General features: G+C 67.6%; 3 protein-coding genes across 3 annotated transcripts; 2 read left to right on the plus strand and 1 right to left on the minus strand.

Moving 5' to 3' along the window:
- The first annotated feature begins 87 nt into the window (after positions 1–87).
- Positions 88–4209, plus strand: CHLRE_10g443650v5 (uncharacterized protein). Its single transcript, XM_043066833.1, has 8 exons — positions 88–222; positions 512–721; positions 931–1438; positions 1729–1870; positions 2041–2157; positions 2720–2830; positions 3148–3238; positions 3526–4209. The coding sequence occupies exons 1-8, from the start codon at positions 186–188 to the stop codon at positions 3825–3827; spliced, it is 1518 nt and encodes a 505-aa protein (XP_042920230.1). The 5' UTR covers positions 88–185; the 3' UTR covers positions 3828–4209.
- Positions 4210–4257: 48 nt separating this feature from the next.
- CHLRE_10g443700v5 (uncharacterized protein) lies at positions 4258–14679 on the plus strand. Its single transcript, XM_043066834.1, has 12 exons — positions 4258–4467; positions 4771–6131; positions 6558–6714; positions 7144–8121; positions 8500–8830; positions 9159–9360; positions 9651–9899; positions 10428–10699; positions 10939–11152; positions 11467–12069; positions 12529–12662; positions 12975–14679. Exons 1-12 carry the CDS (start codon positions 4302–4304, stop codon positions 13762–13764), a joined length of 5457 nt encoding a protein of 1818 aa, XP_042920231.1. The 5' UTR covers positions 4258–4301; the 3' UTR covers positions 13765–14679.
- A 5-nt stretch (positions 14680–14684) lies between these two features.
- Positions 14685–16408, minus strand: CHLRE_10g443750v5 (uncharacterized protein). Its single transcript, XM_001690282.2, has 3 exons — positions 16167–16408; positions 15889–16051; positions 14685–15690 (listed from the first exon to the last, which is right to left on the minus strand). Exons 1-3 carry the CDS (start codon positions 16292–16294, stop codon positions 15619–15621), a joined length of 363 nt encoding a protein of 120 aa, XP_001690334.1. The 5' UTR covers positions 16295–16408; the 3' UTR covers positions 14685–15618.
- Positions 16409–16453: the final 45 nt, after the last annotated feature.

The raw sequence follows: 16453 nt of genomic DNA on the forward strand, positions 1-16453 counted from the left end.
TGGCTGCACGCGCCATGGCAAACACATTGAAACGCGAGGCCCAACCGTTTCACAAGAACTCGCCCGTCATAGGAAGACGTAATTATACATCAATCCCAAGATAATTAGTTTCATCACACCTAGACTTACCGAGCATTACCTCACTGCAAAAGGAGATCTTTTGAGCATCTCTGTCACTGCGCGGGATGGCGAGCGTAAGCATAACGTACGAGGGGCCACCAGGTGAGTGAATACTGTCACTGCATTAAAGTGCAGTCATTCAAGCTCGACGACCGGGCTAGGAATGCTACCGGGGCATGTCGCGACAGGCTCAACCGGTTGGAGCTCTGCCTTCATTGCGTAATGTAGACATAGCCATGACCAAATTTGCGGGCTGCACCGGCAACCATATGCCTGAGCTCTTCTCGTCACGCCGGTGCTTCCAGACCTCGATGCGACACGCTGACCCCCTGCCTTCCCTGCCTACCTTCCGCCCCCCTACCTTCCGCCGGCTCCTTCCCGCGCGCAACAGCCCAGCGTCACGTGCTCAAACCCACCGCCATGACCCCCCTGTCGGCGCTGCTGGCAGAAGCTGCCGGCAAGATGAAGCCGCCGCTGGATCCGGCTCACTGCAGCCTGGTGCTCGGGAAGAAGCCTCTGGCCGACCTGACCTGCCCCTGGCGCCTGGCCAACATCCCCAACGGCAGCGCCCTCGCGCTTGTGTATGACAAGCCCCCAGCAGGTGCGACAATTGGAAGGTGTATGCATGATGAGGAATGGGCTGTGGTGCGGGAATGGTGGGGAGCTGCACATGGGAAGGGGCTGGCGCTGCAAGGCTTGGGCAGGCAGGCGCCAGCAAACGGGCGGCGTGGTGGCTGACATGGACTCTGTGCTGTTAGGGGGCGACATCATCCAAGATTGGTTACCGAATCTCGCACGTGAATGCCTCAGGTGCGGTCGCACCTGCGCCGGCGCCAGCCCCCACGCCCGTACTTGCGCCGGCCCCCACGCCTGCCCCCACGCCGGCCCCCGCGCCGGCTCCCGCGCCGGCTCCCGCGCCGGCTCCCGCACCAGCACCGGCCCCCGTCCCCATACCAGCACCAGCACCAGCACCAGCGCCAGCACCCGCAGCAGCAGCCGCGCCCGCAGCAGCAGCCACCAAGGCCGCTGAGCCCATGGATGTGGACTCGGGTGCCGCCGCCGGCCCCAGCACCTCGGCAGCCGCGGCGCCGGCCCCTGCCCGCGCAGCGGCACCCGCAGCCGCGCCGGCGTCTGCATCGGGCAGTGCGGCGGCGACGGCGGCTCCAGTGGCGGCGGGGAGTGGCAGCGGCGGCGGCGCCGCCAGCGGCGGTGGGCACGTGGCGCTTCGCGAGGGCGAGGAGGATGAGTTGGGACTGGGTCGGCCCTCGGTGCTGTTCACTCGCCTGGCGCTGGAGGAGGCGCTGGCGGCGGCGGCCAGGTGAGGCGGCGGCACGTGGAGGGGCGGTGTGGGTGTGTGGGTGTCAGGGTGTGCGTAAACGGTATAGGGGCCGAGCAGAGCGGGCGGGCGGCTGTGCGAAGGCGACCAGGTGTCAAGGGTTGCGCGGTGCAGCTCTGACTTGTGGGTGTTGGTGCATTGGCGCAAGCATGGGCCCGGGTGTGTGTGCGTGTGTGTGGTTTGCGCCGTGTGTGCGCCTCCCACGCTCCCGTACCGAGTGCGATCACCACGTTATCATCATGCCGGGTACGTGCGTTGCCGCATGCGCACAGGCCAGCCGGCGCCGGCGGCGAGGCGGCGGCAGCTGCCGGCCCCGCGGGCGGCGGCGGTGGTGATGAGGACGAGTCGTTCTGGGAGGTGACACCGGATGACCTGGTGGCTATGATGCGGAGCAGCGCACACAAGCGACACCAGGTGCGTTTGTGCGTTTGTGCGTTTGTGCTGTTGTTCATGTGTGAGAGGCCTGCTATGTGCGGATGTTGCAGGGGTGTGTCGAGCACACGGCGCATCAGGACATAGATGGCACGGGATGAGGTTGTACAATGTGCGGTCTGTCTAACGTTACCGTATGGATGTGCCTGCAGGAGGAGGCGGGCGGCTTCCGCACTCGGGCGGCGCGCGAGGCGGAGGAGGCTGCCAAGGCCGCCGCCTACAGCCGTGTGGCCATACGCCTGCACCTGCCGGGTGGGGCCATCCTGCAGGTGGGCGCGGCGCAGGGGGCGGAGGGGTCAGTGGCCTAGCGGGTACGGCCGTGTGCAGCTGTTGTGACGCCGTGCCGTGCCTGGGGCCCGGGCCTGGGGCTGGGGCTGGTCCTGGGCCCGGGCCTGGGCATGGGGCTGGTCCTGGGGCCGGTGTTGGGGCCGGGGCCGGGGCTGGGGCTGGGGCTGGGGCTGGGGCTGGGGCTGGGGCTGGGGCTGGGGCTGGGGCTGGGGCTGGGGCTGGGGCTGGGGCTGGGGCTGGGGCTGGGGCTGGGGCCGAGGCTTGGGCCGGGGCTGGGGCTGGGGCTGGGGCTGGGACTGGGGCCGAGGCTTGGGCCGGGGCTGGGGCCGCAAGCAGCGCGGGTGCGTGCAGCTTCGGTCCGATGCCAGGTGGGGCATTGGGTTGGAGGGTTATCTGTGGCGTCCGAGGCAGTGGGCGGCCGGGCCAGCAGTGTGTGCATTGGCGTGACGCCGGGCCCGTTCCTCTCCCAATACAATCTGTGCGTTGTGCTCGGGCATATTATTTCCCCATGACTAGTGCCCCTCCCGCACCCTCACTCCTCAGGCCACATTTGCCGCCACGGAGACGCTGGGTGCGCTGCGTGCCGCCGCGCTGTCGATGTTGCGGCCGGCCGCCGCGGCCGCCGCCTACATCTACACCACCCCGCCGCGCCAGGTGCGTGTATGTGCGTGTGCGTGCGTGCAGGCAGGCAGGCAGCTGTCGCTGTCACTGCAGTCGGGTCCCCTGGCCCGCGGGCAGTTGCCTGGAGCGCACGAAACAAAGCAAGCGCCTCCAAATGCCATGCCGGCTGTCGCGCCCTCTTGCGCGTTTCTGACTGCGGGTGGCGTATGCACCTCCCGTTGCCTTGCTCATAGCTATTTGTCTTCTGAATGGCAGTGTCACACATGGAACCCCGTCCCCTCGCTTGCTGTTCCCCAAGATGGTCTACCATCCACCACCTCCTTTCATAATCATGAATGTACCCCCCTCAGGTCATCAAGGCCGACCGGGACGGCGAGTCGCTGTATCATGCGGGGCTGGTGCCGGCGGCGCACGTGCACGTGGGGCTGGACGACAAGAAGGGTGAGGCAGGCCGGGGGGGAGGGTAGGGGCAGACCGCGGGGGAGAGGGAAGGGGAAGAGAAAGGCCACCGAGGCGTGAGAGTAGAATGCGCTTGTGCGCGAGTGGAGAGGCGGTGGTGGTCTGCCCCATTCAAATACACACGCTGCCGCAACTTTGCCACACGGGTTTGATATGCAACTCGCATCCTTACCCGCGGCGGCCGCGTCTGGCCCCCGCACCGTTCTACCTCCTCTCTCACCGCTAATCTTGTTCCTCTGTCTTCCTCTCTCACTCGCCACGCCCTGCAGTGCCGGCCTCGTCGGCCGGGGAGTCGCCGCTCAAGCCCGAGGTCGAGGCGCGCCTGCGCACCGCCATCCCCCACCACGTCGCCGCCTTCCACCCGGCCTCATCGGCAGGCGGCAAGAAGCAGCAGGAGCAGCAGCAGTCGAGGCAGGGAGCCGAGGGCGGGGGTGCGGTGGGGTCGGGCGCGGCGGGGCGGGCGCCGGGCGGCGGGACGGCGGCCGGCGGCGCTGGCGGCAGCGCGGCGGGCGGCAGTGCCGGTGGCGGGGCGGGCAAGATTCCGAAGTGGCTGAAGCTGGGCGGCAAGTGAGAGCGCCGCGGAGTGTGTTTTGGGGGGTAGCTTGGTTGCCTGGCAGGTGGAGGTGGCTGGACAGCGGTTGCAGGATGCATGAAGAGCAGCGTCAGTTGGTGCTTGCAAGTGCTGGTAGTGGTGGCGCGCGACCCTCGAATCGGACGGGTCGGCTGTGTCACGTTTGAAGGGGGACAGATATGCGCAATAGTGAGACTGCAGCGGTCTTGATGTCATTCGGTTGCGCCGCCGCTGTCAGGAGGCGGCGTGTGTAAGGGACTGGGCATAATGGGCTTGGATACTGGCCTGGCGCATCATCAGGGCACACCACGCTGTACGGTGCGGACAAGCCCGGTTGTGGGCCCGGTACCCATATCCATACTGTTCTAATTACAAATCAGTGCACACTTATGCAACGTTGTATTGAAATGCGGCCACTTGCTGCTCAAACGCGACTTGCTAACGCTTGATGTCTGTCTGTTTGAGGCCGCAGTGATGGCTTTGTGCTTCCGCTATTCACGGAGAACGCTTGCGCTTCTCGCTATTGTGATAGGAATCGAGTACGCGATAGTGCACAGAATTTCCCTGGACGCGCTTCATCGCAGCGACGCCGGGCTCGCTGGATGGAAGCAATTGGTTTCTAACTGCAACTGCGTCAACTGTGAGTCGTAATGCAGTGCCATGATCCTTGTTCTGGCCCTGAAGTTGAGTGCGGCGATGACATCTGGCGCTACTCGGCCTTCGGAAGGCGTGTGTACATGCAAAACTAGATTACTCCAACAGCTGCGCTGATCTGACACTTGCGTAGCTTATGATTCACCCTGGGGCATTCGGAGTGGAGCCTCACCCGGCACGCGAACCTCGTTGACCAGCGTCGTGAGACGTTAAGGCGCATTGCGGGGCCTTTCGACAGCTTTCGATTGCTTCTCAACCACTAGCTCCTGCCGGCCCCTTGACGAAACAGGCGAGCCGCAGCGCTGGACGCTCATACACGATGGTTTGTACCAGCGCGCCTACTCGGTGCACCTGCTGCACCGCGTGCTGACCATCAGCTCTGAGGACGGCGACCCCTATGACGCCTACGAGGCAGCCGAGGGCGAGGAGGACGGTGAGGAGGAGGGCCAGCCCGAAGCCGACGGCGGCAGCGGCAGCGGGGACACCAGGGCCACCTACGCGCAGCAGCTGTCTGTGGATGCCGCCGGGTCGTACGCCTTCGCCCCACGCGACATGCTGTCCCCCAGCATCCCCGTGACCATGCCCGCGTCGTACATGGCGTCGGCGGCCTCCAGCAGTAGCCCCAGCAGCAGCAGCAGCAGCAGCGGCGCCAACAGCGGCGCCAGCAGCGGCAGCGGCGGAGTGGGCGCCGTACAAGCGCTGCCTTCCGGCGGCGGCAGTAGCGGGCACGAGCCGGCCTCGCCACGCGCTAGCTCCTCGCAACATCCGCCACGGCCCGCCGGCGCAGACGCCGCTGGCAGCAGCAGCGGCAACATGCCCCACGGCGACAGCGCCTCCTCCTCTGCCCCCTCCTCCTCTGCCCCCTTCTCCACCTTCCCCACCAGCACCAGCACCACCACGAACCCCAGCGACAGCGGCGCCCCGCGCCTGCTGCAGGCAGTGGTATGGCAGCCGGGCAAGGTGCTGTCGCTCTTCCCCTGGCAGCTTCGGGCCCACTTCTTCCTGTCGCTGGCCTCCACCCGCATGTACCTGCTCATGGGGCTGTGGCCGAGGGCGGCGGCGGTGGCGGCGGCGGCGCCGCGGCGGCTGCGCGGCGCGCCCTCCCCCGCCGGCGCGCCGGGATACAGCGGCGGCATGGGGTATGCGGCGGGTGGTGGCGGTGGTGGTGGTGGTGGTGGTGGTGGTGGTGGTGTGGCGGCGGCGGGCAGTCAGCAGGCGCCGTATGGAGGCTCGGCGGCTGAGGGCGGGGGCGTGGCAGGGAGCGGCGGCGGGACGGGGGCGCCGGGAGCGGACGGCAGCGCCGCGGGGGCTCCGGCTGGCCCCGGCGGTGTGGGCTACACGCACCCGCACGCCCAGGCGCAGGCCACGGCGCACGCGTTCGCGCAGCACACCTACCACCAGCAGCACACCTACCACCACCACCACACCCAGTACACCCAGTACGCCCCCGGCAGCGCTCACCACCACCACGCCTACGACGGCCTACACGGCGCTGGCGGCGCCGCTGCCGGTGGTGGCGGCATGCTGTACGGTCTGGGCCGGCCCGGCAACAGCGACGAGAGCCAGAGCCTTGCGGCGGCGCTGTCGGCTCTGGGCCGCGGCGTGCCGGCCTTCCTGCCGCCCGAGATGCTGGTGGAGCACGGCGTGCAGGTGGGCGGGAGGATGGGGAGGGGAGGGGGGGAGGGGGAGGGGGAGGGGGAGGAGGATGGTAGGGGGAGGGAGGGGTGTTTAGTGTGGTTGAGTCCACCGACCTTGGGGGAGGTTATGGTGGCCGTGAACCACGGGAGTGCATGAATCACACACGGGGGTGGGGGAGGGGCTGCGGCAGGGGCAGAGGAGTCACATGGCCTTAGGCACGCAGGTCAGGGGACTCATATGCACATGCGGCCTGGCAGCTGGGTCACGTGTCATGCGGTTGCGGCACATCTTCATTATGGACAACCATGCATTGTGGATGACCCTGATCTGCATCCGCACTTCCGTGCTGAGCCCCTCCACACCCCTGCGCACCCCCGCCCCCCCCCTACGACTTCACTTCTGAATTAATCATGAATGTAACCCCCCCCCCCCCCGCAGGAGGACCTGATGGCCAGCTGTGTGTTCCGGCCAGCGGTGCGCGCCAGCGGCGGAGCGGAGCAGGGCGCAGCAGGCGGAGCAGGAGGCGGCGGGGCGGCGGCGGGGCCAGGTGGCGCGGCGGCGGGCGGGCCGGGCGGGGAGGCGGGCGGTGCCGGAGGTGAGTGAGAGTGAGAGAGAGTGTGTGTGTGCGCGCGTGTGTATGTGTGTGTGCGCTTGTGTGTGTGTGTGTGTGTGTGTGTGTGTGTGTGTGTGTCTGGCGGCGCCTGGCGCCTGGTTACTCATGTGGGCGGCCGCATCCGGACGTTCTTCAGACCGAGCGGAGTCAGGGGGTGCTCCCTGCACTCCCATGCACGCATGGTCTCAACGGTTCTAGAGAACGTGTACACAATCCAGAACACACCATATCATGAGGGTTCTAGAGTCTGACAATGCTGTTTGTGACCACACTCTCCGCGGCCCCGGTGCCCGTCCCTCCCCTCCGGACGCTGGACTCCGCGGACATCGGTAACGACGACAACAGTGTACCTTTGTACCTGGCTACGACTTCACTTCGTAAACTTAATGCGTGTAACCCTCCCCTCGCCAGGTGTGGTGGCCCCGCTCAAGGCGCGGCTGACGCACTGGCGCCGCGTGCTCCCCTCCCTGCTGCGCGGCTGGCTGGGCCGACTGGCGGGCAGCATCAAACACCACGGCGGCCGGGCGGCGGCAGCGCTACGACACGCCGCGGGCGGCGGCAGCGGCGGCGTCGCGGGCGACATGCCGCAGCTGGCCCCGGCCGCCAACACCTCGGCCACAGCAGCCCCACCCGCTTCCACCCCCGCCACCCCGTCCCTGGAGTCCGGCGCTGCCGGCGTGGCCGGCGCGCCGCCGCAAGGCGCGCCGGGCCAGGACCAGCAGAGAACCCAACAACAACAGCAGCAGCAGCAGCAGCCGCCTCCTCCTGCACATGGGCACCAGGGCCCGCATCAGGGCGGCCTAGCCAGCGGCCACTACGCCTACGTGGAGTGCCGCCTGTACCGCACCGACCGCGGCCGCAACGCCTCCACCACCTGCCCCGCCATCCTCACTGTGCTGCCCTCGCCGCCGCCGCGCCGCAGCGGCGTCAGCCGCCTGCTGCAGCGCGTCAAGGCCGCCGCCGCCGCCGCCGCCACTGGTGTGCTCACCAACAAGCAGCCGGTCGCGTCCGCGTCCGCCGCCGCCGACTCTGCCGCCGCCGCCGCCGCCGCATCTGGCTCGAATGCCGGCGCCGGCGCCGACGCCTTTCCCTCGGGCCAGCACCGCACCGGCAGCAGCAGCAGCAGCAGCAGCGGCAGCGGCGGCCGGAGTAGCAGCAGCGGTGGCGCTACAGCCAACACCACCACCTCTAAGTGGCGGGCGCTGGTGGCCCGGCTGGCGGGCGACGTACGGCACATGGCGGCGGGCGCGGCTGTGCCGTACAAGTGGGCGCCCATCCTGGCTGGGCTGCTGTCGCCGCACCTGTTCCTGCTGGCCTGCCTGCCGGCGGTGCGGGCGCTGGGGCTCATGGGGCCCTTCACGGCGCGCCTGTGTGCCTACCACGCCGTGTGTGAGTGGTGGGGCTGGGGGTGGGGTCGGGGGGCTAGTGGGGGGTACCAACTGTGGTTTGTTCCAATCCTTAGGTAAACCAGTTGCGTTGGGGGCCTTGGGGGGATGGAACCGTATGGCCCGGAACGGGGGTTCGTGCGTGGAGGCGCGGGGTCAGCCAGGTGGGAGCGGCGGCGAGGCCGGTGGGCAGTGGCTGCCGTCAGTCCAATGCTGCTATTCTGCCTCGCACACACCACACTGTCACGCATCAACCCCGCTTCCCCGCCCGCCCCTGGCCTGCCCCCCCTCCCCCCCAAACTTAATGCGTGTAACCCCCCTACGACTTCACTTCGTAAACTTAATGCATGTAACCCCCCCCCCCCCACACACACACACACAGGCCTGCTGCTGACTGCCGCCGACCACCTGCTGCTGCTGCGGCTGGCGGCGGAGGTGTGGGTGCGGCTGCGGAGGCCGCCGCGAGGGGCGGCGCCAGTCGCAGTCGCAGGGGCAGTCGCAGGGGCAGGGGTGGCAGCAGCAGGAGCAGCCGCCGGCGGTGAGGGCGGTGCCGAGGGTGGAGGCGGCGGCGGGGCGGGGGAGGGGCCTGTGGCCATGATGGCAGGCGCGGCGGCCGCGGCGGCTGCTGCGGGCCGCGAGCGGTGGCGGCGGTGGCTGGCGTGGTGGCAGTGGCTGCTGCTGGACGGCTTCTTGTCGGCTGGGTACGGCTTCAGGTGAGAGGGAGGAGGAGGGGGGGGGTAGCCGTCCGTGCAAGACAGGTGCAGGCGGAGCAGGCGCCCAAAGGCTGTCCTCACATCAGCACTGCCCCCCCCCTCGGTAACGGTACGGACATCGGTAACAATACGTCTACTATGCGACTGCACCTGCCTACGACTTCACTCCTTAATTCATCATGAATGTAACCCCCCCCTTGGCAATGCATCGCACCGCCTCCTCTCTGCCCCCCACTTCTCACTCCTAAAATAATCGTGAATGTAAAACCCCTCTCTGCCTCCCTCTCTGCCTCCCCCGCCTGCCTCCCCCCCTCCCCCCTGCCGCCAGGCTGGTGGTGATGGGCATCCTGACCAGCAAGCAGATGGAGCTGTGGACGCACCTGTACGGCCCGCACTGGCAGCCGCACCCGCTGCTGTCCTGCTGCCTGGTGCTGCCCGCCTCCTGGCTGCTGGCGGTGGCGGGCACCTCCGCCGCCTGGCGCCTCACGGGCGGGCCGCAGCCCACCTCCGTGCCGCTGCTGCTGTTCCAGGTGGGGGCGGGGCGGGTGGGGTGGGGTTTGGAATGGGGCGGTGGGGGTTTGGGACGGGGTGGAGGGTTGTTGGGGCTTGGAGTGGTGGGGTGGGATGTGGTGGTGGGATGGGGGATGGGTTGGGATGTGGCATAGGAGTGCGGTTGGCGTGGCGGGCTGCTGAATTTGCGTTGCGCCAGCGGCAGTTGGTTGGGCGCAGACACGCTCTTGATGTGGCGGGTAGCACGCGCCCGCCTCCTCCACCGAACCCGCACCCGCCCACCTCCTCCCACCCCCACCCCCACCCCCAGGAGGGCTTCCTCTCCGGGCTGTCCTCGCCGCTCTACTCCCTCGTCTACATCACCTTTGCCGTGCTGGGCCTGGGCGGCGGCGGCGTGGGCGGCGGCGCCGGCGGCGTGCTGGGCCTGGCGGCGGCCGGCAGCCGCCTGCCTCTGTGGCTGCTGGACGCAGCTGCGGTGAGCCCACTGCTGGCGGTGGTGTCGCTGGACGTGTTGTGGAACATGGACACGGCGGCGCGGGCCTCGCCGCTGCTGTGCACGGTGAGGGGGAGGGAGGGGGGAGGGAGGGAATAATTACACTTGGTAGTGGCGAAGCCACTGATGACTAGGGCTGACAAGCCCTAGCTACGAGGGAGGGAGGGAGGGAGGGGTGGTTGTAGATACCAGCCCAAACTAAACCGAAACCAATGTATAAGACGAGGGAAGCGGGAATTGGTAGCGGGAAGAGAGGAGGGAAGAGGAGAGGAAGGAGGGGTGGGAGGGAGGGAGGGCAGAGGCAGGGAGCTCTGTGTCCGGTGGTGGTGCTGGGCGCGGCATGGAGCTGCTTGCGCCGGCACAGAACACAGCAGGGAGCGCCTGTAGGGAGCGCCTGTAGGACAAGCGCATGCGGGGAAGCGGGTGGCCAGCCTGGTCCCTAGGTTGAGCCCCCGTCCACTCTAGTTGGGGACGCACCCGAAGCAAGCTACTCACCTTGACATTGCTCATACCTACATACCTACATACGCAACGTGTACCAAATGCATGTGTATGTATGTGTGTGTACACACGTGTCCGCGGTGGCGGCGACAGGTGGTGACGGCGCTGAGGGCGCACTCGGTGGGACCGCCCGGAGCCGACGGCGGCCCTGGCGGCGTGGGGCTGGGCGGCCGGCGGCGTGGCGGCGGCGGCGGCCGTGGCGGGCGGCTGGGCGGCGGCGGTGGCGGCGTGGGCCGCTTTGGCGGCGGGCTGGGCGAGTGGGAGGAGCGGCTGCTGTTGGGGGGTGGCGGCGGCGGGGGCGGGGGGCTGCGGGACGTGTCCGCCATGAAACACACCAGCCTGTGGATGCTGCTGGAGCAGGCCAGGTGAGCGGGGGGGGGGGGCCGAGCAGTGAAGCGTGTGTGTGTGTGGGGTGTGTGTGTGCTTTCACCATTCCCGCTGAGAAACTAGGGAAACGGGGGGAGCCGTTCATGTGCGGAACGGAGTGATTTAGTGACAAGGGCGGGAGAGGGTGAGGGCAGGCGGGAAGCTGGGCCGGAGGTCGGGGGTCCGAGGCCACGAAACACACACACACGCACACGCCCTCCATGCCGTCGCCTCACAGGTGGTGGGCGCACCAGGTGCGGGACGCGGCGGAGGAGCAGCGCCAGCAGCAGCCTGGCGGGCCGGTGGTGGGCGGTCGCGCGGTGGGGGCGGTGGCGCGGGTGGCGCTGGCGGCGCGGCACGCGGGTGTGGGGCCGCTGCCGCCGCGGGCGGTTGCTGCCATGATGGCCGCACTGCTGCTGCCGCTGCCGGAGCCCACCTGGCCGGCCAGACAGGTGGGCGCGGAGGGAGGGTGAAGAGGCGGGGAGGGAGGGGAGGGGGCAGGCCCAAGGCACGGCATGTCTCGCGTGTCGCGTGTGCCCGGGCAGGGGACACCCAGGCAGGGCCTCTGCTGACTCCTTCCGATCCACGCACAGCCTCACAGCCTCATCGGCTCCTTCGCTCTTTAAGCAGCAGCCTCAGCTCCCTGGTCATGGCGTCAAGCCTCACCCTACGGCACTGCCACCCTGGCTCTCCCTCTCTCTCTCTCTCCCTCGCACTCTCTCATCCTCACACCCTCTTATGTACTGCATTCCTTGCCATTGTGCAGCGGGAGCACTACGCCCGCGCACTGGACCTGCTGCTAGCCGCCGCCGCCGCTCCCAACGGGGCCGCCGCCGGCGGCGGCGCCGGCCGCCGCCGCCGCGCCTTCCGTGGCGGCGCGGGTCTGGGGCTCGACGACGTCGGCGTCAATGGCGGCGGCGGCGGCGGGCTAATGGGTGATGGTGATGACGACGGGGAGGATGAAGAGCTGGAGGAAGATGAGGACGCCCTAGGGCTTGGCGGCGGCGGCGGCAATGGCGGCGGCGGCGGCGACGCGGTTGTCCAGGGCATCCTAGACGAGGTGGTGGGCGCCGCCGGAGGCGGCGGCGGCGGCGGAGCAGGCGGTGGTGCAGGGCAAGGGCGAGCGCAAGAGGGCGTCGAAGGTGGCGAGGGCGCTGCTGCAGGCGGCGAGCAGCTGGTGCGGACGGCGAGCGGGGGGCTGCGGCCGCTGTCGGCACTGGAGGGGGAGCTGCGTGCGGGCCTGGCGCAGGTGGCGGCGCTCCGCAGTCAGCTGGCGGCTGTGGGGCGCGGCGTGCGGGACCTGCTGCTGCTGGGCAGGTGGCCGCCGCCGCTGCAGCTGCCGCCGGAGGCGCACGGATGGACGGAGCAGGTGGGTGGGCAGCGTTTCGGTGTGGCGTGGGGTGTGGCGGGGGTTGTGGATGTGGATATGGGTTTGTGGGTGTGGCGGGGGCTCGGCATTTGCCAGTAGGCAACCGGGGAAGGAGGGGGCGGACTGGAGGTCGCTGCCATACCCACAATGTGGGGGGTGGGCGCACACACGAGACACTCTCGGCCATGTACAGCTGGTGCGCCTGACTGACTGGCGCCTGGCTGGCGGGGCCGTGCCTGGCTGCGGGCAGCTACCATCACGCGGACCTCGCACCACCCAGCCCCCATGTGACGACACTGCCGTGTCTACCCTCCTGCGTGTCTCCCCTTCCCCCGCGGTGACCCGCTGATACCGTATGGCTTGGTTGGGTTTACTTAGGGCTGATATTCATGACCCCCTTCAAACTTGTAATTCAATCACTCTGTTCGCCATGAACGGCTACCCCCCTCCCTCCCGCAGGTTCCCCACGGCTTCCTGTGCCCCATCACGCACAGCCTCATGACGCAGCCGGCGCTGCTGGTGAGCCCGCAGCTGAGCGAGGCCTCGCCCACCTACGAGCTGGCCGCCATACGGCAGTGGCTCAAGTCCAACAGGTGCGCGCGGCAGGGGGCGGGAGGTGTGGGGCGCTCTCGTGTGTGTATGTGTATGTGTGTGTGTGGGGGGGAGAGGGCTGGGGCAGGTCACTTGACGTTGGCTTGACACACTCCTTGCTGTGTGCATGTGCCGTATGCCGGTGCGCCATTGCTGGCGGGCATTGACGGCTTGTGTGCGTTTGGCCCCCTCTCCTCTCTCCCCTCCGCCTCTCCCACTGCTACTGCCCCACCATCCACGCTACCCCCATCACGCGTTTCCCGCCTCAGCAATCCCCCGTGCCTCTCCCACCACCACGACCCCCATCCCCCCAGGACGGACCCCACCACGGGCCGCTTCCTCAGCTCCTACCACTTCATCCACAACGACAACCTGCGCAAGGCCATCGAGGACTGGGTGGCGGACAGAGTGGCGGCGGAGGCGGCGCACGCGCAGCTGCTGGAGGCGCACGCACAGGAGCTGCAGCGCCTGCAGCAGCAACAGCAACAGCCGCAGCAGGCAGGAGCGGGCAGGACACGGCCGCTGTCGCCGCACGCACGGCCGCAGCGCAGCACGCGCCGGAGCACGCCGCTCTCGCCGGTTGCCACCGCGACCGCAGCGGCGGCCGCGGCGGCGGCGGCGGCAACGGCCACTGCCAATGGCGCGTGCCGCAGCCACCACCCGCACAGCCCGCTCGGGACGCCGATGTCGGCGGCGGCTGCAGCCACGGGCGCGGCCAGTTGCTACAGCGGCGGCGGCCGGCCGGCGGCGGCAGTAGCAGCAGCCGCACCCGGGGGCCGATACGGACCTGTGGATGGGCCCATGCCGGGTCAGCGCAGTGTGTGTGTGGGAACCAGTGAGCTGCTGGCGGCGAGGTCGGTGGGGCTGCGCTCGCCACAGCGCCTGGGGCGGCCGGCCGGTGACTGGGAGGGCGGCGTGGGCCGCAGCCGCGGGGGCCGGTCCAGGTCTCGGGGGCGGCCGCTCACACGGAGCGCGGCCGCGGCAGAGGCGGAGGCAGCGGGCGGGGGAGGGGGAGGGGCGGAGGGCCCGGCGGTGGCGGCGGCGCGGCAGGTGGTGCAGCGGGCAGTGTCGCGTCAGCGGGGGCTGACGGGGACACGGAAGTAGTAGGGGCGAGGGCGCAGGCTGTTTGGTTATGATGCTTGACTATGATTCGTGTTTGACGGAGTTGTATTCTTCTTGACTGGCGGTACAGGTATAATGCGTTGATAGCAAGACAGGAACTGCATACGGGGGCCAGCAGCTCCGTCCAACGGGCTTGAATTGCATAACGTAACGGCGACCGTTGAGACGTCGGGAAATAAGTCAACGACGACATTGTGTACGACTTGAATGTTGTGTGGCGTGCGGCGGCCACCCATGTGGCCTAGCACGGTGCCGCAGTCACAGCCGCCGCCTGCCTTCTGCTAGAGCACGGAAGGCTTGTCGGGCTGTTGCGGGCAGGTAGGCTAGCAGTTGTGCAGAGAGTCGCACCACACGCCGGTTGACATCAACACAGGCAACTAGGCGTGCGCCAATTCAACATCCGCTCGGGAGAGTACATACGGAATCATGCGTTGGTATGTGGAGTGATGCTTGTACTTGTGGAGTTGCGGCACGAGTGGCGGCGCGGACGAAGTAACCAGCTTTCGGCAGCTCGCATGTGTTGTGGTTGCGTCATTTGTGTGGTTGCGCGCGTCAGCGGCATACCCGCCGGAATGGCAAGTGGGAGTACCATGTGCGCCTGCACGCCTGCACGGCAATGGTGCCCGATGCCTTCTGCTGATGACAGGAGGTTGATGTGTGCCGCCACATGTAATGGCTTTGTTGTCACGACCATCTGCCGGTTTGTGCCTAGCTCGTCACCGGGCTGTCACGCCCATCTGCCTGCCCTGTTCCTCCGTTCTTACTTGATCCTGCTGCGGGCGGGCAGCTCTGTCCTCGCGTCGCCTAAAGCGCTGTCCAAGAGATGCAGGGTGAGAAGCGACGCCTGGGCCTGGACCGTAGAGTGATGTTGCTATGCGCTTGTAAGCACCTAGACTTGGCTTGCCCTCCGATGACGCCCACCGAGCTACAGAGAGAGGGCCAGGCCGGCGCTGCGCCCTCGTAGGCGGGGCAACAGCCTCCTCGCACGGCATGACACGATCCAACCGTGACACCATCCCGTCAACCCGGTCGAATGGGCCGGGGCTAGATCCTGCTCTGCCGGTGAAATGCACTGCCCGCAGAATGGCGTGTCATTGTCCCACAGGCAGTCAATCGGTTCGGTCAGATGTCAAAAGCCCCAAAGATCCCTTGAGCTCACGCCTGTGTGTCCTTGGGCCCACTTGGCCCAGGCCTCCTCACAGTGGCGCCTGTGGTGCCAGCGCAGCCGCCACTGCGGGGTCTGCGGCACTGCACAGCCAGCTCCTCGCACCGGTACTACCATAGTGCGCTACCCGCATGGCGGCTCCACAGCCTGATACGGCCCCCTTCAGCTGCATCGAAAAGACGAAAACGGACAGACACACATACGCACACATGCACACCGCACACCGCAATCACTACGGCACCACTACAGCCTCTGCGCCGTCAGCTCTGCACCCTTCCGCCTGCAGTGATGCGCGTGGCTCAATCGCCGGAGGCCTACACAAGGGCCCCATACCGCGCACTGCTGATAACGCCACACGCCTCTTCCAAGTTGGCAACACGCCTCCACACACCCTCGCGGCCCCGCCGGCATATGACCCGTGCCCTGCGGCGCCGGGGTACGCAGCTCCGCCGTCCCGGCGACCCGCCCAGCGGACCTCACTGCCTGCCTCCAGCCGCTCGACGCCTGCCGCCCAACCCACTCTCAGCAACCACCATCGACTTCAACTCCCTCGTCGTCGTGTCTCTGGTTTGGTACTGGGAACAATGAAAACAAACCCGCGCATTCCTCCTTCAACGACGCTCGCCGCAGCCCTGGCCTGTCCGCTGTCGCCGCCGTGCCGTCAGTGAGGGTCAGTGCTGATGCAGGTGGCGGGCGTAGGAGGCGATGAAACCCGGCACGTCCTCCGGCCGCTCTGCAGCCAGCTGCAAGTCATGGCAGGCAGTGAGCGGTGCAGAGCGTCAACGGAAGCGCAGGGAGGGCACTGAGAGGCAGAGCGCTGGAGCCAGTGCCCGGACGCAGCAAGCAGACTCTGGGTCCATCGCAGGGTTCACAGCCCGTGTGCATGAGTTGATGCACCGTCACGACAAAGCAGTACGGCTGTAACGCACTGCTCCTCCTACCCGCTGCACGATGCTGGCGAGGATGTCTGCCACGCCCTTGCTGGCAAGGTAGGCCTGCGTGCCCTCGTCCGGGTGGACCACTGCCACCCCCGACCCGTCCTCAGCCGTGGCGACGGCCGCCTCCTCTGATGATTGCTTCACTTTGCCCACTAGGTGCTTCAACCTGTTGATGGGAGTTGGCAGGGGTTAGGTGCAGCAATGCCAGGGGTGTAGGTAGGGGAAAGCATGCACGAAAGGTGTGGCATGTCGCAGTCGCCCAGCGTTTGGTCCAGACTCACATGTGCTGCTCCACGGATGCAGGTTTGTTATGAAGCACCGACACAACCATCTCCTTGACGACTTTGTCAACATTCGTTGTCCGGAGATAATTCTCCACATCCTTTACTATGTTCTCAGGCTTCTCCATACTTGTCGTTACCAAACGAATAGCTTTAGTCTATCAATAAAGGAGTTGACTCAGGTCGGCATGCATACATGGTACAGCTTGAACTTGAAGTCAACTTGGGCATCAAAGGGCAATTGTATGGCTGAGCAGTATGTGCGTATGCTGATAACATGCCATATC

This window comes from Chlamydomonas reinhardtii, chromosome 10, assembly GCF_000002595.2.
Source record: "Chlamydomonas reinhardtii strain CC-503 cw92 mt+ chromosome 10, whole genome shotgun sequence".
NCBI classification, from domain to species: domain Eukaryota; kingdom Viridiplantae; phylum Chlorophyta; class Chlorophyceae; order Chlamydomonadales; family Chlamydomonadaceae; genus Chlamydomonas; species Chlamydomonas reinhardtii.